The 21,796-nt window shown below is 38.6% G+C and overlaps 1 protein-coding gene across 2 annotated transcripts in view; it reads left to right on the top strand.

The window, feature by feature from the left end:
- Window positions 1-10,938, top strand: part of LOC306794809 (CASK interacting protein 2) — a 44,959-nt gene extending 34,021 nt beyond the window's left edge. For both annotated transcript variants that reach the window (XM_079293021.1, XM_079293020.1), the window contains 9 exons: window positions 939-1,066; window positions 1,263-1,344; window positions 4,371-4,444; window positions 5,083-5,193; window positions 5,558-5,659; window positions 5,852-5,990; window positions 7,296-9,461; window positions 9,565-9,802; window positions 9,877-10,938. In XM_079293021.1, the coding sequence (XP_079149147.1) occupies window positions 939-1,066; window positions 1,263-1,344; window positions 4,371-4,444; window positions 5,083-5,193; window positions 5,558-5,659; window positions 5,852-5,990; window positions 7,296-9,461; window positions 9,565-9,802; window positions 9,877-9,973 (3,137 nt within the window). In that variant the 3' untranslated portion in view covers window positions 9,974-10,938. The remainder of the gene's footprint in view (window positions 1-938; window positions 1,067-1,262; window positions 1,345-4,370; window positions 4,445-5,082; window positions 5,194-5,557; window positions 5,660-5,851; window positions 5,991-7,295; window positions 9,462-9,564; window positions 9,803-9,876) is intronic.
- The last annotated feature ends 10,858 nt before the right edge of the window (window positions 10,939-21,796 follow it).

The following is a 21,796-nucleotide window of genomic DNA, read 5'->3' as shown; positions in this document are numbered from 1 at the left end:
AAGCTCACTAATTAACATGTTATATTGTGTTTTAATTCGTACAAAAACAGAGATGTAAATGAGATTTTGTGATTCTAGGGGGTGCTGCATTCTGTAACTTTCATGTAACTCCCTCACCTCATGTATGGGCCAAACTAATTACGTTTAATTGTTTTTAACTTTGGACAGACTTAGACTACTTGTTTCTCCCTGCGTCCAGTCATTAAGCTAAGCTAAGCTAATCACCATACTTGTCCACAGACATGAGATTGGTATCGATCGTTTAATTTAAAGGCACATGAAGGATTTGGTGGCATCTAGATTGCACTCCTCCCTTTCCAAGACTGGGGTAATGTGAGGCTCAGAGGCCATGCTAACTATAATAACAATGTTATTATATACTCTTTTAGGAGCAGGGGAAGTCAGACGGTGGCTTGTAATTCAAAGGTTTTGCACTCTGCGGCGCTTGTTACCGTAGTTTTACAAGCATGTTGGACAGCTATGGTGGGCCGTCAGGTAACGTAAAACCGTGAAAGGCTCGCTCAAGTTTCTCTGGTTTGTCCGTTCTGGGCTACTGTAGAAACATGGCGGTGCAACATGATGGACTCCGTGAAGAGATCTGCTTCCTATGTAGATGTAAAGGGTTACATTCTCAGCTAACGAAAACACAATTCTTAGTTTCAGGTGATTATACAACAATGAAAACACAGTTATGAATATTATATTCTGTTTCTGCTGGAATCCTGCACACTGTGCCTTTAACTTTTGACGAAGAAAGCAAGCAAGTAGATATCCTATAATGGTTAACTAATCCTTTAATATGGGCAAATAGGAATTTCTAAGGACTTGTTGAATTTATTTTTTGCTGTGCAATACAATCTTGCTTTCCCTGCAGTTTCCCAAACTATCAGTCAAATGTAAGTCTGATTCTACACGGTGACCTCTCTGTTTTCTCTCAGGGGACAGAAACAGTGTTGGGAGTGGCGGCAGTGTGGGCAGCAGCCGCAGCGCTGGCAGCGGTCAGAGCTCGGAGAGCGGCCACAGACAGAATGGGATTCACAATCGCCACAATGCCGACACTGGCAAGGTTAGATCTGCTCCGATTTCTCCACCGGTGCTACACATTGTCGTTGTGTGAATGAACATTTGAATACAAGACGATCTGACTTGCCATGTTGGGTATTGTCTGCCACCTCAGTAATACTAGAGATGCGGCGGTGGCGGCGGTGGCGGCGGTGGTGGCGGTCGTTGCATCTTTCCTTTATGAGTTCTTTTGTGTGCAGCTGGCTCCCTCTGCTGGTGAATCAGGAGACCACCTCCACATTGCCGGAGCAGACCACAACAAACAGGCAGATGGATCCACAGGTTGGTCAGAGAGTAAAACATCTTCTGTCTTCTTCCTGTGTTTAACAACAAAGTCTCATGATACGATTCCTCTCTGTCTCAGCTCCTTCATATCAACAACATTTGATAATCAAGTAAAAAGTTGTCATGGAAGTTGTCTGGAATAGTTCTGCTCCCTGCTGCGCTTTAGCTGCTGCTTCAAGCTGAGTCCAGTTATGGGCCGGCCCGTGTGCATCATGTCATTTATTTCATTTCTTTTAAACGCCGTGATAATCTTGGATGTCGTTACTTATTTGTGAAATCTATAACTGCCGATCATCCAAATCTTTCATTTGACTCATAAATGGTCACCTGTTTTCTCATCTGTTGAAAAAGTATTCTTTTTTTGTGAAATATTATCACTTTCCCACAAAAGTGTTTGACTATTTACACTATATTTTCTAGGTATTATCTTTGTTTTATCTTAATATTATGACTATTTCTCGTCATGTGACTCTAAATGTCTCAGATTTCTGTTCTAACAACGGTCCTAATAATAATAATCCGTATTTTGGAGGGTCAAAATATTAATGGCAGTGCAAGAAAACCAGGTTAAAATATAAACCTTATGTCCTGATACATTTCTAGGACTCATATCCAGGGAACAACAGCAACAAAGCCAGAAATGCTATTGTTGTATCATGTTAAACATTACTGGACCTACTTGAGGAATGTGATTGTGGACAAATGCAGCAGGAGTGCTTTTGTTCTGCATTGAGTCTGAAAGGAAATGAGATGGGAGGAGAGAGAAAAGGTTTCACCACAGAAACCAATAAAACCACAATCCTCTCTCCACCACACAACCCATGAAAAGCTCCCAATCTTCTCTGGTAGGCTGTGTGCACGCTCTGAGATCTGTACAGCAGGTGCAAAACCAAAAGCCCCAAAAAACATAGAAAAGTGCACCTGTGCAGTTATTCTCTTTGCTTGCTGAGAAGGGGCTGTGAAGATGTCATGGAGTGACATGTTGGATGAAGCAGAGGATCTCTGTTGACCTCGGGCTGCATAGGAAGGAGGGTCAAAGTGAAGGAGGAGAGAAATGAGGAGCTTGGAGGGAGGGGGACAGGAACAGAACCAGGAAGAGCAAAACACATTTGTCAAATGAAGGAGAAAGAGAGCAGATCAGATGACTTAACTGGGAGAAGTGTGTGCGTGACGGATCGGCAGGAGGATGAAGTGCCAAACATCAGGAGCTGTTCCGCTCTCCTTCCACCTGAAGGGTAAGAACTCACGTACAGCTTGTTTGATGTTTTGTCACGGCTGTCGAGGATCATATATTTATTCTCTTTAACGTCCTCTCTGTCGCTGGGTTCATTTGTTAGATGTGACCAGAGGTTTATTGAGAGAATGTGGTGGCAGTGAGACAGCGGAGGTGAAACCAGAGACGAAGGCTCCTGATGAAATTCTTCTGAGTCTGAATTTTTCAGGACAAAAGTTATAACATCTGTCCGATATTAGCTATTTTTTCTTCCCTACTGTTAAGACAGGTGCAACGAATATGTCAGCAAAACAACATGCTCTTAAAATTTCTTAAAACTTGATTCTATATTCGTCTTGATAAATAATGTTGAGTCAAATTCATAATTCATAAAACAACCAGCTTCTCAACCCAGAAGCTTTGTCTCTTGCCCTGAGGCCAAACACCTCTCCACGAGGTGCTCTACTCTCCTGGGAGACATCGGGCCCCTGACCGGTCAGCAGAGCAGAGCGAGAAGGAACCGGAGTGAATATAATACACAGACAGAGAAGCAGCTTTAGATTAACCTAAACTAATACTTCAAAAGAGTCAGGAAATACAACTTCCCTGGGTTTGATGAAAAGATTGTCGTGTCAGTGTGTTTAGTACAGAACTGGAGTCAGAACATGGTTAGCCTAGCTTAGCATAAAGACTGGAAGCAGGGGGGGGGAACAGCTGGCCTGGCCTGTTTAAAGTTCAAAGCGATGTGCCCACCTTGTATCTTCTATGTTTCGTCTGTACACACATAGGAATGTAAAAACGACACCAGTTCTTGCCCAGTCTGCTTGCAGTGTCTGCGGCACAGGTTTTAGGATGCGTGTCCAATCGGAGCAGTACCAAACCTGGCAGCCTCGCCGTGATGACGAGGCTCCGGGAAATCACCGCGCCAAGAAATAGTTCCAGCACCGAACTCCCCCCTTAGAACAACAAATATCGTTTTTACATCCCTGTGATGACACACAACATATAAATGAGTGACGGTGTGTTTTTAAACTTTGGACAGAGTCAGTCTAGCTGCTTCCTCCTGCGTACACTCTTTATGCTAAGCTAATCGCAGCTGGCTCATGCTCTTAACCTAATGCACGGACATGATCTTCTCATGGAACTCTGGGAAAGAAAGTAAAATAAGCACATACCCCAAATGTTGACCTGTGCCTTCAATCAAGGACCAGAGGCTTAAAATATCTGTTGTGTGTCGTTCACCCAAATTACAAAACATGCTTTCTGACTTACCGTTGGTAAGTCATGCAGATGTCTCGTCGCGCAGATAGTTTACATTGTATTAAAGGGCAACACCCCCTAAATTAGGAATTCCAATATGTTATTTCCACGGCTTTTTCCATGTTTGGTAAAAGGACCCTGTGAGGAGGGACGTCTGAAAGAGCAGAGAGAGAGAAAGGATGAAAACACTCGCCTCGGGCTGGAGATGGGAGGGAAGGTGCATTCCTCAGAGATCTGTGGGAATGCGTCATGGCCGAAGGAGAGATGAGTCATGAGCGTGTTCAGTGGGTTTTCAGATCAGGTAGATAACACACCTTCACTCACCTGGAGAGACCCAACAACCTCCACCCCAACCCAGTCAGCTGCAAGAAGACCGATTCAACATGACTGGTGTTAATGCAGACTACATCAGTAACTTTCTCAAACGTGTATCGTTCTTGTTCTAGCAGCGTCTCCTCGTCTCTCGTCAGGGCGTGCTGAGCCCGCAGACACTCGGGACAGCGTGGTGGCGGTTTGTCGTCCTGTACCGTTGATCATGTGTGTTTTCTAGGTGGTTCCCGTCGGCAAGTCAACGGCATTCCTCAGAAAGGCTCCGTGAGGCCGGAGGAGCTTCTGGAGGGCAAGGTGAGCTTTCCCACTGGACAAAAAAACCACTCACAACCAACTGCTTTTGTCTCGGCGTTCATCTTCGGGATAAATGACTCTGCAGTAGTCGCAGGTGTTTTTTGGCTCCACCCCCGATGGCAGTGATGGAAGCGTGACACCTTGGTGGATGCGCTAATCTTGTGCCCCCTTTTCCAGCACGATGCGATGTGATGCTAAGTGGATCATTTGTTCATTAAATCAGCGGGGATTTGGACAAGTTTTGTCATTTGTTGATGTACAAAACATACAATTAATATGTTTTCATCAAAGGCCACAACTCTCCAAAAACAGTGGTTTTACTTCACTCATTATTGTGAAACGCATTCATTCAAACTGGACAGAAATACAAGTCATCAAAACCATCTTTGTTCGTCTTTCCACCGATCTAACAAGCACCATCTCTGGTTTGAGAGTTTGAAAACACTGAATAAGAAACAGATGGAAGAAGAAGAAGAAGTAACCACCCAAACATTCTCACTGATTGTTTTCCGGCACGTTTGTAACGTTGAGTTTTTCGGCAGGTTTTCACCATGTTAAAGGAAAAGCGACATGAAAAGGCTATTTTTGATGGAAAAAGGTAGAGAAGCCTCACAAACATCCTCCCTCTCTGTTAATAGGACTCTGAGGCCATCTACCAATGGTTGTATGAGTTCCAGTTGCAGCAGTACACATCCAACTTCATCAACTCAGGATATGACGTACCCACCATCAGCAGGATGACCCCCGAGGTGTGTGTGTGTGTGTGTGTGTGTGTGTGTGTGTGTGTGTGTGTGTGTTGCAATCAGCATTTTAGCATGAACAAATGATTCAAATTTAGATTCATCTTTCTTGTTGAATGTGTTTCTTAATTTGCTTGTTTTACTTTTACTTGCTATGCACCATTAGCGCCATACTTCTTCTGCTTGTGTGCATAGTTTCCTCCTTGTACGCTGCATATGCATGGTGTCATATTGTGAACACGATGTTCTTGTTATAAAACTCACACTGTAGCAGTCAATCCCCAATATTTGAAAGATGAGATGTCTTCTCTGTCGTTTTTTCTTCTTCATTATTTTGTATTCGCCGGCCGCCTACATGTGTTTTGTTCTCCAGGACCTGACAGCCATCGGAGTGACCAAACCAGGCCACAGAAAGAAGATCTCAATGGAGATCGGCAAGCTGAGCATCCCTGAGTGGCTGCCTGATTACATCCCTGTGAGGAACCGCTTCCAGTGGCCCACTCTCGTGTTTATACACTGATGAGATGCAGCCGCTCCTCTTGAATTTGTTGTACTTGTATCTGTCTGTGGGCTATTATCGTGACACAATTGATCCTGCTTCCTAAAATCAGCAAAGCACAACGTCCAGGATGATCCTGACGGTCTCTTTTGTGTTTGCCGCTCTCAGTCGGACCTGGGGGAGTGGCTGAGTGTGATTGGACTGCCTCAGTACCAGAAGAGATTGTGTGACAACGGCTACGACTCCATTACTATCGTCAAAGACATCACCTGGGAGGACCTGCAGGAGATAGGCATCACCAAACTGGGTGAGGAATTACACCGAGTTTCTATGACATTTGCTGGGGACTTCCCCCAAAGAATGAAGCTCTTCCATTTTTTACTCTTAAACATCCATTCATGTTCATTAATGCGTGCAAAGGAGATCGTCTCGTCTGTGCCTCCAAACTAACTTTACTCCTCTCTAGAGATGCACTGATTGCAATTATCTTTGCTGATTCCAATTTGAAAAGTTTGACCTGCCCATTCCAATGTCTGCGGACATTTGCTTTCTAAAAACAGCAAGACTAACCGGACGAACTGTCCTGAAACTGTTCCAAAAAGTCATTCCAACCGTCCCAAAGTCCGTGTTATCTGCCAAAATGTAAAGTGTTATCTTTCTATTTATATGTATTTCTGTTGTGGTTATTTTCATAAAAACACAATTCAAACGATGAGGAAATGAATGATTTGAACAATATTTAAATTATATGTTATCAGCTTCTTCGAGCTAGTGGTTGTAAGTTCAACAGGTCATAATTCCCTCTCTAATATATGTATTATATATCGCTGTGAAAACTGAATTTTACAAGATTACAGTTGAACATCGTGATCATCGTTGTAATTTACTTTCGGTCAAGACTCATTTTTACTGACTAGAGGTTGAATGTGAGGGAGAGACGAGCCGGTCACTGCGATTATTCTGAGCAACATGCATGCGGATGAATCATATAATACTCAATGATTCTAAGGTTGTTCCTCCGCTGCTTATTTAGAACTTGCAGTTGTGACAAATTGCACGCTTTATTTCTTCTTCACTCACACTGAGACATTGTGTGTGTGTGTGTGTGTGTGTGTGTGTGTGTGTGTGTGTGTGTGTGTGTGTGTGTGTGTGTGTGTGTGTGTGTGTGTGTGTGTGTGTGTGTGTGTGTGTGTGTGTGTGTGTGACGTTACACTCAGTGCTGCTGTGTGCCGACCATGTGGCACGAGTGACTGGCAAAAAAATCAAAAATATGGGACTGACTGGTTTTGATCAGCGGCCGATCGATTCACGCCTCTACGCTTCACACAACATATTGTTAGTGTGAGGAAAATGTAGACTTACAGATTCATTTTCATTCTACTTTGATAGAAATTGATTTTAGACCATGAATATATTCCATAGAAATGTTTTCAACGTACTTTAACTTGGAGAGCTCGAGAAAAGGCCAGTCAGTGAACCTGATTGATTTCTGTTTTTTTTCTCTGACGACTGTTTTGAAGGTCAAGAAGGAATTCTTACATTTAAGAATGTTCATGAGAGGAACCTACAGTATGTGTTCGAGATTCAGTGGATTCCTTCCTTTCTGTTTCAGGCCACCAGAAGAAGCTAATGTTAGCGGTGAAGAGACTCAGCGACCTGCAGCGCTCCCGCAACCACGCCAACAGATCTGGAGGCGGGACTCTCCGACGGAACCCCCCCGCCGCCCTGGAAATGGTGGCCATCGAACACACACCGACACACAATGTGCAGGCTCACGCTCCTTCCGACGACTGCTGCTCCTCCCCTCGCACCCCCAGGGCGCTCCTCTCCTTCCAGGACAGCGAGTTGAGCGCCGAGCTGCAGAGCGCCATGATGGGCAGGGCCGGGGGGGCCGAGGCGTTCGGCATCAGGGGCGTGCCCTCTGCGGCGGCTCTATCCGCCATGTCGGTCAGTCACGAGAGCATTAGCATGCGATCGCGTGGGTCAGGGAATTCCGGAAATTCCAATTCCGGATATTCTCAAGATCACCAAGCTGCACCGTCTTCAGCCAGGATATCCAGCCGGTCAGAGGAGAGCCTGGGGAGTGGTGCGGGGGAGGAGGCGGGTAGAGGTAGACAGAGGCCCACAGAGATGTGGGAGCACCTGAGTCGCTCTGCTACCCCCAACAAACTCCCCTTCTCCCCTCTAACACCTCCGCTAACACCCAGCAAGATGCCTCGCTTTGCCTACCCGGCCGTCCCGCCCAAGGCCAAACACTTCCAGTCGCCCAACCGCCTCTATCAGCCACAGCAGCAGCCGCCCTCCTCCCCTTCCTCTCCGTCCCCACAGCCCTCCCCCACACAGAAGGCCTTCAGTTACCTCCACGCCCAGACAGGAGGCGTCAATGGGGCTCCACGGGTGCTCTCCAAACCTCTGCCTGGAGCGGTCCCTCTGCTGGGACCCCGGCCTGGCCAGGGCCCTGCTGACGACGCCCAGAGGGGCCCGCACAAAAAGCGTGCCCAAAGCCTGACTCGCTACGCTTTGTCCGACGGCGAGCCGGACGACGACGAGGACGACCTCGCTCCCCCCTGCACCTCCGCCTCCTCTTCGGCCTTGCCCTCCTACGCCACGCTGTCACGCAGGCCGGGGCGCGGGCACACCAGCGCCTCAGGAAGCCAGCGGCACGTCAACCGCAGCCACTCGTTCGCTGTGCGATCCAGACGCAACGGCCCGCCCCCGCCGCCGCCCATAAGGATGAGTTCGGTGAGCGGCAGCCCGGTACGCCAACCAGGAAACGGTGAAGTGGTAGAGCCAGAGGTGAAGCAAGGAGTGGAGACGGAGGGCAAAGGCAGCGTGAGGAGCATCGCAGCCAGGCTAGAGGGAAGCAGCAGCAGCAGAGATATACCACCAACTCAAGTTTCACCTGTTTTCATCCCCGTTTCCTCTCCGCTTCCACATGGGATGAGTCCTCACATCGTCCTACAGCACGACAAACCTGTCCCTGCTCTGGGCTTGGGGGGCCTGAGGAGGATGGGTAGCGAGAGGACGGAAGCAGAGACTGCCAGACAAAGAGGTGGAGGCCCAGAGGGAACACTCGCAGACAATGCAAGGGAAGGTGAAAGAATGTCAAAGAGTGCTACTGCGTCTCCAAAGCACAGCTCCGGTGGCCACCTCCCTTTCGCTGAAGAAGGCAACCTCACTATCAAACAGCGGCCCCGGACAGCAGTCATCACCCACGCGGACGCTGAGGTCAAGACCCCGAACAGCCTGGAGCTCCCCGAGTTCAACCTGAAAGAGTCCGACACGGTGAAAAGACGACACAAACCCAAAGACTCACCGACACCCGAGGAGGCTGCCTCCCCCAGCAGAGAGTACAAACACCCGCAAACCAACAGTCTCCACCCGCCGAACGACGTCAGGGCGCCGAGCGACGACGAATCTCAGAGGCCGAGGAACGCGTTCCGTAGAATGGGCTCCCTCGGAAAAGGCCCGAAGCCTCCAGTGTCCTCAAAACCTTCCAGTCCTCTCAAACAACCGCCGAACAGCAAACCAACAGTCCCCCAGAAATCACTGTCCTCAGCACAAGCTAGTGCACAAGCAGCCATTCCTAAGCTAACCAGCGTACAGATTCACACCGTGTCCCCGAAGCTGGGCGGCACCGTGCACACACAGACGCGTGTCCCCGGCCCCACACCTGGGAACCCACTGACAGTGAAGGCCGAACCAGAGAGTCCACAGAAAGGTGGTCCGTCTGTATCGAGGCTCCCTCAGCCCAGCACGGGCCCGGCATCAGCAGCAGGTAACACCGAACAACTCACAAAATCTGACTCATGAATGAATAATACTGTGGCCAATATTTCTGAATTCATTATTTCGTTAACCCCTCCCTCATCGGCCCTCAGCACTGAACCTGATTTTGGTCCAGAGCGTTGCGTTCACCGCTCCGTCCTCCCCGGCTCCGGCCCCCTCGTACCCCACCTCGGCCCCTCCGGGTCAGGCGGGTAAAGCGGGGTCCTCCCCGGCTGGTGCGGCCGGTCTGGAGGTGCTGGCTCAGAAGAGGCTGGAGCAAACCAGTACGTCGCTAGAGGCCGCCCTCAAAGTGGTGGAGAACAAACTGGCACAGCGGAGCAGTGTGGACAGGTAGGCGCTGCTGTCTCTGAGAACGACTTGACTCTAGTGCCAGTCGGCTTGTAACACTCTTGTCCGTCCCACAGTGGCAACGGCACAGTGAAGGCGGCAGGAAACATTCTGGATGACATCGGCAACATGTTTGACGACCTGGCCGACCAGCTGGACGCCATGTTGGAGTGACCCTCCCGAACTCTGCGGCACAAGGTTCCTTCTTTTTTTTTAGGAGAGCGACGGACAAACATGGAGACTAAGAAGCCGGCAAGCGGAAGATGAAGATGGTCCTCTGATGCTGGTGAGAGCAGAGACGGTGGAGGTGCTCGGCTCCTCTTCACCACTCTGGAGGAATCAATCAAATAAATACTTTATTTAAAATACTCAGTGCACATTTGAGGATTTCCTGCACAACCTTTCCTCAATATTACCAGTTTTCCAACGCTTCGCCTTAGGACACACACCTGGGAATGTTATTGGAGCAACAACCAACAGCAGCTGTGAGATCAGCTTCAGACGTGTGTGTGTGTGTGTGTGTGTGTGTGTGTGTCTTCACTTTATTATCACTAAAGGGAACGAGGGTCCATATTATTCACGTTACCTGTAAATGTATCTATGCGTCTCTGGTGGCACTGTGTATGTGTGTAGTCAGATATCTTTATACTGAGTATATTTATACTGCTATACGTTTGTTTTTTAACAAATGGAGTTCCTATTGACTGTTTAAATCGTTCGAGTGTATATTAGCATAACTGTGTTTTATATATTGTTGCTGCTTGTTGTCTTTAACGTGGGGAAAAATATTGTTAATTCTATTTAAAGCAGCGTATTCCTGATATGATTTTTTTATCCTCTTCAGGAGGCACAAAGTGAGGAGAGCTTGTTTCTGTAAAGCGTTGTCGTCGGGGAGAAGATGTGTATCAGACTGTGGAGCTCAGTCCGCCTCCACTCGGTTGGAAGGTGGTCCAGCGCGCCTCAGGGTGCTATGAAATGCATTCACTGTAAGTCAAAGTACTGTAAGTGTGCCGTGTGCAAAGAGCGGGAGATGCTTTTAAACATTTCAGCTGTGGCCTGTTACAAAGCATTTCAATAAGGTCAACGCGTGTTTGTTGCTCAGTGACTGAACACAGAGACAGTGGGAGCCTGGCGTGTGACACGGGAATAATTAAAGACTTTCACATGTGTAATTATCATCAATTGATTCCTTTTTAAAAAGCCATAAGTATCTGAATTCAAATTGCATTATATAACTGAAGGTATGAAGACGTGAGCTGCTCGGAGCATGCTGGCTACTTTGTTTCCTGCTTTAACATTTACAGTTGACGTTACTTTGATTTAAACTTGTGAGCAGAGCGTCACCATAAACATTTCACATTTTTCCGACATGCTATACTATGACTTTTTCACATTTTTCAACATGCTATACAAAGACTTTTTTCACTTTTTTCGACATGCTATGACTTTTTTCTACATGCTATACTATGACTTTTTCACTTTTTTCGACATGCTATTCTATGACTTTTTCACTTTTTTTTCGACATGCTATAATACGACTTTTTCACTTTTTTCGACATGCTATACTATGACTTTTTTCACATTTTTCCGACATGCTATACCATGACTTTTTCACATTTTTCAACATGCTATACAAAGACTTTTTTCACTTTTTTCGACATGCTATGACTTTTTTCTACATGCTATACTATGACTTTTTTCACGTTTTTCGACATGCTATACTATGACTTTTTTCACTTTTTTCCGACATGCTATACTATGACTTTTTTCACATTTTTCGACATGCTATACTATGACTTTTTTCGTTTTTTTTCGACATGCTATACTATGACTTTTTTCACTTTTTTCCGACATACTATACTACGACTTTTTCACATTTTTCGACATGCTATACGATTACTTTTTTCACGTTTTTCGACATGCTATTCTATGACTTTTTTCGACATGCTATTCTATGACTTTTTTCACATTTTTCGACATGCTATACGATTACTTTTTCATGTTTTTCGACATGCTATACTATGACTTTTTTAATTTTTTTTCGACATGCTATACTATGACTTTTTTCGACATGCTATACTATGACTTTTTCACATTTTCCGACATGCTATACTATGACTTTTTTCACATTTTCCGACATGCTATACTATGACTTTTTTCACTTTTTTCCGACATACTATACTACGACTTTTTCACATTTTTCGACATGCTATACTATGACTTTTTTCATTTTTTTTCGACATGCTATACTATGACTTTTTTCACGTTTTTCGACATGCTATACTATGACTTTTTTCATTTTTTTCCGACATACTATACTACGACTTTTTCACATTTTTCGACATGCTATACTATGACTTTTTTCATTTTTTTTCGACATGCTATACTATGACTTTTTTCATTTTTTTTCGACATGCTATACTATGACTTTTTTCATTTTTTTTCGACATGCTATACTATGACTTTTTTCGACATGCTATACTATGACTTTTTCACTTTTTTCGACATGCTATTCTATGACTTTTTCACTTTTTTTTCGACATGTTATACTATGACTTTTTTCATTTTTTTTCGACATGCTATACGATGACTTTTTTCACGTTTTTCGACATGCTATACTATGACTTTTTCACATTTTTCCGACATACTATACTACGACTTTTTCACATTTTCCGACATGCTATACTATGACTTTTTTCACTTTTTTCCGACATACTATACTACGACTTTTTCACATTTTTCGACATGCTATACTATGACTTTTTTCATTTTTTTTCGACATGCTATACTATGACTTTTTTCACGTTTTTCGACATGCTATGACTTTTTTCATTTTTTTTTCGACATGCTATACTATGACTTTTTTCATTTTTTTTCGACATGCTATACTATGTCTTTTTTCACGTTTTTCGACACGCTATACTATGACTTTTTTCATTTTTTTTCGACATGCTATAGTATGACTTTTTTCACGTTTTTCGACATGCTATACTATGACTTTTTTCACTTTTTTCCGACATGCTATACTATGACTTTTTTCACATTTTTCGACATGCTATACTATGACTTTTTTCGTTTTTTTCCGACATACTATACTACGACTTTTTCACATTTTTCGACATGCTATACGATTACTTTTTTCACGTTTTTCGACATGCTATTCTATGACTTTTTTCACATTTTTCGACATGCTATACGATTACTTTTTCACGTTTTTCGACATGCTATACTATGACTTTTTTAATTTTTTTTCGACATGCTATACTATGACTTTTTTCGACATGCTATACTATGACTTTTTCACTTTTTTCGACATGCTATACTATGACTTTTTCACATTTTCCGACATACTATACTATGACTTTTTTCACTTTTTTCCGACATACTATACTACGACTTTTTCACATTTTTAGACATGCTATACTATGACTTTTTTCATTTTTTTTCGACATGCTATACTATGACTTTTTTCACGTTTTTCGACATGCTATACTATGACTTTTTTCATTTTTTTTCGACATGCTATACTATGACTTTTTTCACGTTTTTCGACATCCAGTACTATGACTTTTTTCATTTTTTTTTCGACATGCTATACTATGACTTTTTCACGTTTTTCGACATGCTATTCTATGACTTTTTCACTTTTTTTTAGACATGCTATACTATGACTTTTTTCATTTTTTTTCGACATGCTATACAATGACTTTTTTCGACATGCTATACTATGACTTTTTCACTTTTTTCGACATGCTATACTATGACTTTTTCACTTTTTTCCGACATACTATACTACGACTTTTTCACATTTTCCGACATGCTATACTATGACTTTTTTCACTTTTTTCCGACATACTATACTACGACTTTTTCACATTTTTCGACATGCTATACTATGACTTTTTTCATTTTTTTTCGACATGCTATACTATGACTTTTTTCACGTTTTTCGACATGCTATACTATGACTTTTTTCATTTTTTTTCGACATGCTATACTATGACTTTTTTCACGTTTTTCGACATGCTATACTATGACTTTTTTCATTTTTTTTTCGACATGCTATATATGACTTTTTCACGTTTTTCGACATGCTATACTATGACTTTTTTCATTTTTTTTCGACATGCTATACTATGACTTTTTTCACGTTTTTCGACATGCTATACTATGACTTTTTCACTTTTTTCCGACATACTATACTACGACTTTTTCACATTTTTCGACATGCTATACTATGACTTTTTTCATTTTTTTTCGACATGCTATACTATGACTTTTTTCACGTTTTTCGACATGCTATACTATGACTTTTTTCATTTTTTTCCGACATACTATACTACGACTTTTTCACATTTTTCGACATGCTATACTATGACTTTTTTCTTTTTTTTTCGACATGCTATACTATAACTTTTTTCATTTTTTTTCGACATGCTATACTATGACTTTTTTCACGTTTTTCGACATGCTATACTATGACTTTTTTCATTTTTTTTCGACATGCTATACTATGACTTTTTTCACGTTTTTCGACATGCTATACTATGACTTTTTTCATTTTTTTTTCGACATGCTATACTATGACTTTTTCACGTTTTTCGACATGCTATACTATGACTTTTTTCGTTTTTTTTCGACATGCTATACTATGACTTTTTTCACATTTTTCGACATGCTATACTATGACTTTTTTCATTTTTTTTCGACATGCTATACTATGACTTTTTTCATTTTTTTTTCGACATGCTATACTATGACTTTTTTCGACATGCTATTCTATGACTTTTTTCACATTTTTCGACATGCTATTCTATGACTTTTTCACTTTTTTTTAGACATGCTATACTATGACTTTTTTCATTTTTTTTCGACATGCTATACTATGACTTTTTTCATTTTTTTTCGACATGCTATACGATTACTTTTTTCACGTTTTTCGACATGCTATACTATGACTTTTTTCACTTTTTTCCGACATACTATACTACGACTTTTTCACATTTTTCGACATGCTATACTATGACTTTTTTCATTTTTTTTCGACATGCTATACTATGACTTTTTTCACGTTTTTCGACATGCTATACTATGACTTTTTCACTTTTTTCCGACATACTATACTACGACTTTTTCACATTTTTCGACATGCTATACTATGACTTTTTTCATTTTTTTTCGACATGCTATACTATGACTTTTTTCACGTTTTTCGACATGCTATACTATGACTTTTTTCATTTTTTTCCGACATACTATACTACGACTTTTTCACATTTTTCGACATGCTATACTATGACTTTTTTCATTTTTTTTCGACATGCTATACTATAACTTTTTTCATTTTTTTTCGACATGCTATACTATGACTTTTTTCACGTTTTTCGACATGCTATACTATGACTTTTTTCATTTTTTTTTCGACATGCTATACTATGACTTTTTTCACGTTTTTCGACATGCTATACTATGACTTTTTTCAATTTTTTTTCGACATGCTATACTATGACTTTTTCACGTTTTTCGACATGCTATACTATGACTTTTTTCTTTTTTTTTCGACATGCTATACTATGACTTTTTTCACGTTTTTCGACATGCTATACTATGACTTTTTTCATTTTTTTTCGACATGCTATACTATGACTTTTTTCACGTTTTTCGACATGCTATACTATGACTTTTTTCATTTTTTTTTCGACATGCTATACTATGACTTTTTTCACTTTTTTCCGACATGCTATACTATGACTTTTTTCACATTTTTCGACATGCTATACTATGACTTTTTTCATTTTTTTTCGACATGCTATACTATGACTTTTTTCACGTTTTTCGACATGCTATACTATGACTTTTTCACTTTTTTCCGACATACTATACTACGACTTTTTCACATTTTTCGACATGCTATACTATGACTTTTTTCATTTTTTTTCGACATGCTATACTATGACTTTTTTCACGTTTTTCGACATGCTATACTATGACTTTTTTCATTTTTTTTCGACATGCTATACTATGACTTTTTTCACGTTTTTCGACATGCTATACTATGACTTTTTTCATTTTTTTTTCGACATGCTATACTATGACTTTTTCACGTTTTTCGACATGCTATACTATGACTTTTTTCATTTTTTTTCGACATGCTATACTATGACTTTTTTCACGTTTTTCGACATGCTATACTATGACTTTTTTCATTTTTTTTCGACATGCTATACTATGACTTTTTTCACGTTTTTCGACATGCTATACTATGACTTTTTTCATTTTTTTTCCGACATGCTATACTATGACTTTTTTCACTTTTTTCCGACATGCTATACTATGACTTTTTTCACATTTTTCGACATGCTATACTATGACTTTTTTCGGTTTTTTTCGACATGCTATACTATGACTTTTTTCACTTTTTTCCGACATACTATACTACGACTTTTTCACATTTTTCGACATGCTATACTATGACTTTTTTCATTTTTTTTCGACATGCTATACTATGACTTTTTTCATTTTTTTTTCGACATGCTATACTATGACTTTTTTCGACATGCTATTCTATGACTTTTTTCACATTTTTCGACATGCTATACTATGACTTTTTCACTTTTTTCGACATGCTATTCTATGACTTTTTCACTTTATTTTCGACATGCTATACTATGACTTTTTTCATTTTTTTTCGACATGCTATACGATGACTTTTTTCGACATGCTATTCTATGACTTTTTTCGACATGCTATTCTATGACTTTTTTCACATTTTTCGACATGCTATACGATTACTTTTTTCACGTTTTTCGACATGCTATACTATGACTTTTTTCACTTTTTTCCGACATACTATACTACGACTTTTTCACATTTTTCGACATGCTATACTATGACTTTTTTCATTTTTTTTCGACATGCTATACTATGACTTTTTTCACGTTTTTCGACATGCTATACTATGACTTTTTCACTTTTTTCCGACATACTATACTATGACTTTTTTCGTTTTTTTCCGACATGCTATACTATGACTTTTTTAATTTTTTTTCGACATGCTATACTATGACTTTTTTCGACATGCTATACTATAACTTTTTCACTTTTTTTTCGACATGCTATACTATGACTTTTTTAATTTTTTTTCGACATGCTATACTATGACTTTTTTCATTTTTTTCCGACATGCTATACTATGACTTTTTCACTTTTTTTTCGACATGCTATACTATGACTTTTTCACTTTTTTTTCGACATGCTATACTATAACTTTTTCACTTTTTTTTCGACATGCTATACTATAACTTTTTCACTTTTTTTTACATGCTATTCTATGACTTTTTCACTTTATTTTAGACATGCTATACTATGACTTTTTTCATTTTTTTTCGACATGCTATACTATGACTTTTTTCATTTTTTTTCGACATGCTATACGATGACTTTTTTCGACATGCTATTCTATGACTTTTTTCGACATGCTATTCTATGACTTTTTTCACATTTTTCGACATGCTATACGATTACTTTTTTCACGTTTTTCGACATGCTATACTATGACTTTTTCACTTTTTTCCGACATACTATACTACGACTTTTTCACATTTTTCGACATGCTATACTATGACTTTTTTCATTTTTTTTCGACATGCTATACTATGACTTTTTTCACGTTTTTCGACATGCTATACTATGACTTTTTCACTTTTTTCCGACATACTATACTACGACTTTCACATTTTTCGACATGCTATACTATGACTTTTTTCGTTTTTTTCCGACATGATATACTATGACTTTTTTAATTTTTTTTCGACATGCTATACTATGACTTTTTTCGACATGCTATACTATAACTTTTTCACTTTTTTTTCGACATGCTATACTATGACTTTTTTAAATTTTTTTCGACATGCTATACTATGACTTTTTTCATTTTTTTCCGACATGCTATACTATGACTTTTTCACTTTTTTTTCGACATGCTATACTATGACTTTTTCACTTTTTTTTCGACATGCTATACTATAACTTTTTCACTTTTTTTTCGACATGCTATACTATAACTTTTTCACTTTTTTTTCGACATGCTATACTATGACTTTTTTCATTTTTTTTCGACATGCTATACTATGACTTTTTTCGTTTTTTTCCGACATGCTATACTATGACTTTTTTAATTTTTTTTCGACATGCTATACTATGACTTTTTTCGACATGCTATACTATGACTTTTTTCACATTTTTCGACATGCTATACTATGACTTTTTTCATTTTTTTTCGACATGCTATACTATGACTTTTTTCACGTTTTTCGACATGCTATACTATGACTTTTTCACTTTTTTCCGACATACTATACTACGACTTTTTCACATTTTTCGACATGCTATACTATGACTTTTTTCATTTTTTTTCGACATGCTATACTATGACTTTTTTCACGTTTTTCGACATGCTATACTATGACTTTTTTCACGTTTTTCGACATGCTATACTATGACTTTTTTCACGTTTTTCGACATGCTATACTATGACTTTTTTCACTTTTTTCCGACATACTATACTACGACTTTTTCACATTTTTCGACATGCTATACTATGACTTTTTTCATTTTTTTCCGACATACTATACTACGACTTTTTCACATTTTTCGACATGCTATACTATGACTTTTTTCATTTTTTTTCGACATGCTATACTATGACTTTTTTCACGTTTTTCGACATGCTATACTATGACTTTTTTCATGTTTTTTTCGACATGCTATACTATGACTTTTTCACGTTTTTCGACATGCTATACTATGACTTTTTTCACTTTTTTCCGACATGCTATACTATGACTTTTTTCACATTTTTCGACATGCTATACTATGACTTTTTTCGTTTTTTTTCGACATGCTATACTATGACTTTTTTCATTTTTTTTCGACATGCTATACGATGACTTTTTTCGACATGCTATTCTATGACTTTTTTCGACATGCTATACGATTACTTTTTTCACGTTTTTCGACATGCTATACTATGACTTTTTTCACTTTTTTCCGACATACTATACTACGACTTTTTCACATTTTTCGACATGCTATACTATGACTTTTTTCATTTCTTTTCGACATGCTATACTATGACTTTTTTCACGTTTTTCGACATGCTATACTATGACTTTTTCACTTTTTTCCGACATACTATACTACGACTTTTTCACATTTTTCGACATGCTATACTATGACTTTTTTCATTTTTTTTCGACATGCTATACTATGACTTTTTTCACGTTTTTCGACATGCTATACTATGACTTTTTTCATTTTTTTCCGACATACTATACTACGACTTTTTCACATTTTTCGACATGCTATACTATGACTTTTTTCATTTTTTTTCGACATGCTATACTATAACTTTTTTCATTTTTTTTCGACATGCTATACTATGACTTTTTTCACGTTTTTCGACATGCTATACTATGACTTTTTTCATTTTTTTTCGACATGCTATACTATGACTTTTTTCACGTTTTTCGACATGCTATACTATGACTTTTTTCATTTTTTTTTCGACATGCTATACTATGACTTTTTTCATTTTTTTTCGACATGCTATACTATGACTTTTTTCACGTTTTTCGACATGCTATACTATGACTTTTTTCACGTTTTTCGACATGCTATACTATGACTTTTTTCATTTTTTTTTCCGACATGCTATACTATGACTTTTTTCACTTTTTTCCGACATGCTATACTATGACTTTTTTCACATTTTTCGACATGCTATACTATGACTTTTTTCGTTTTTTTTCGACATGCTATACTATGACTTTTTTCACTTTTTTCCGACATACTATACTACGACTTTTTCACATTTTTCGACATGCTATACTATGACTTTTTTCATTTTTTTTCGACATGCTATACTATGACTTTTTTCATTTTTTTTTCGACATGCTATACTATGACTTTTTTCGACATGCTATTCTATGACTTTTTTCACATTTTTCGACATGCTATACTATGACTTTTTCACTTTTTTCGACATGCTATTCTATGACTTTTTCACTTTATTTTAGACATGCTATACTATGACTTTTTTCATTTTTTTTCGACATGCTGTACGATGACTTTTTTCGACATGCTATTCTATGACTTTTTTCGACATGCTATTCTATGACTTTTTTCACATTTTTCGACATGCTATACGATTACTTTTTCACGTTTTTCGACATGCTATACTATGACTTTTTTCACTTTTTTCCGACATACTATACTACGACTTTTTCACATTTTTCGACATGCTATACTATGACTTTTTTCATTTTTTTTCGACATGCTATACTATGACTTTTTTCACGTTTTTCGACATGCTATACTATGACTTTTTTCGTTTTTTTCCGACATGCTATACTATGACTTTTTTAATTTTTTTTCGACATGCTATACTATGACTTTTTTCGACATGCTATACTATAACTTTTTCACTTTTTTTTCGACATGCTATACTATGACTTTTTTCACGTTTTTCGACATGCTATACTATGACTTTTTTCATTTTTTTCCGACATACTATACTACGACTTTTTCACATTTTTCGACATGCTATACTATGACTTTTTTCATTTTTTTTCGACATGCTATACTATAACTTTTTTCATTTTTTTTCGACATGCTATACTATGACTTTTTTCACGTTTTTCGACATGCTATACTATGACTTTTTTCATTTTTTTTCGACATGCTATACTATGACTTTTTTCACGTTTTTCGACATGCTATACTATGACTTTTTTCATTTTTTTTCGACATGCTATACTATGACTTTTTTCACGTTTTTCGACATGCTATACTATGACTTTTTTCATTTTTTTTTCGACATGCTATACTATGACTTTTTCACGTTTTTCGACATGCTATACTATGACTTTTTTCACTTTTTTCCGACATGCTATACTATGACTTTTTTCACATTTTTCGACATGCTATACTATGACTTTTTTCGTTTTTTTTCGACATGCTATACTATGACTTTTTTCACTTTTTTCCGACATACTATACTACGACTTTTTCACATTTTTCGACATGCTATACTATGACTTTTTTCATTTTTTTTCGACATGCTATACTATGACTTTTTTCACGTTTTTCGACATGCTATACTATGACTTTTTTCGTTTTTTTCCGACATGCTATACTATGACTTTTTTAATTTTTTTTCGACATGCTATACTATGACTTTTTTCGACATGCTATACTATAACTTTTTCACTTTTTTTTCGACATGCTATACTATGACTTTTTTCACGTTTTTCGACATACTATACTACGACTTTTTCACATTTTTCGACATGCTATACTGTGACTTTTTTCATTTTTTTTCGACATGCTATACTATGACTTTTTTCATTTTTTTCCGACATACTATACTACGACTTTTTCACATTTTTCGACATGCTATACTATGACTTTTTTCATTTTTTTTCGACATGCTATACTATAACTTTTTTCATTTTTTTTCGACATGCTATACTATGACTTTTTTCACGTTTTTCGACATGCTATACTATGACTTTTTTCATTTTTTTTCGACATGCTATACTATGACTTTTTTCACGTTTTTCGACATGCTATACTATGACTTTTTTCATTTTTTTTCGACATGCTATACTATAACTTTTTTCATTTTTTTTCGACATGCTATACTATGACTTTTTTCATTATGCTATACTATGACTTTTTTCACGTTTTTCGACATGCTATACTATGACTTTTTTCATTTTTTTTTCGACATGCTATACTATGACTTTTTTCATTATGCTATACTATGACTTTTTCACGTTTTTCGACATGCTATACTATGACTTTTTTAATTTTTTTTCGACATGCTATACTATGACTTTTTTCGACATGCTATACTATAACTTTTTCACTTTTTTTTCGACATGCTATACTATGACTTTTTCACTTTTTTTCCGACATGCTATACTATGACTTTTT

This window comes from Melanostigma gelatinosum, assembly GCF_949748355.1.
Source record: "Melanostigma gelatinosum genome assembly, chromosome: 21".
Taxonomy (NCBI): Eukaryota; Metazoa; Chordata; class Actinopteri; order Perciformes; family Zoarcidae; genus Melanostigma; species Melanostigma gelatinosum.
This window is presented reverse-complemented; position numbering and strand designations above follow the sequence as displayed.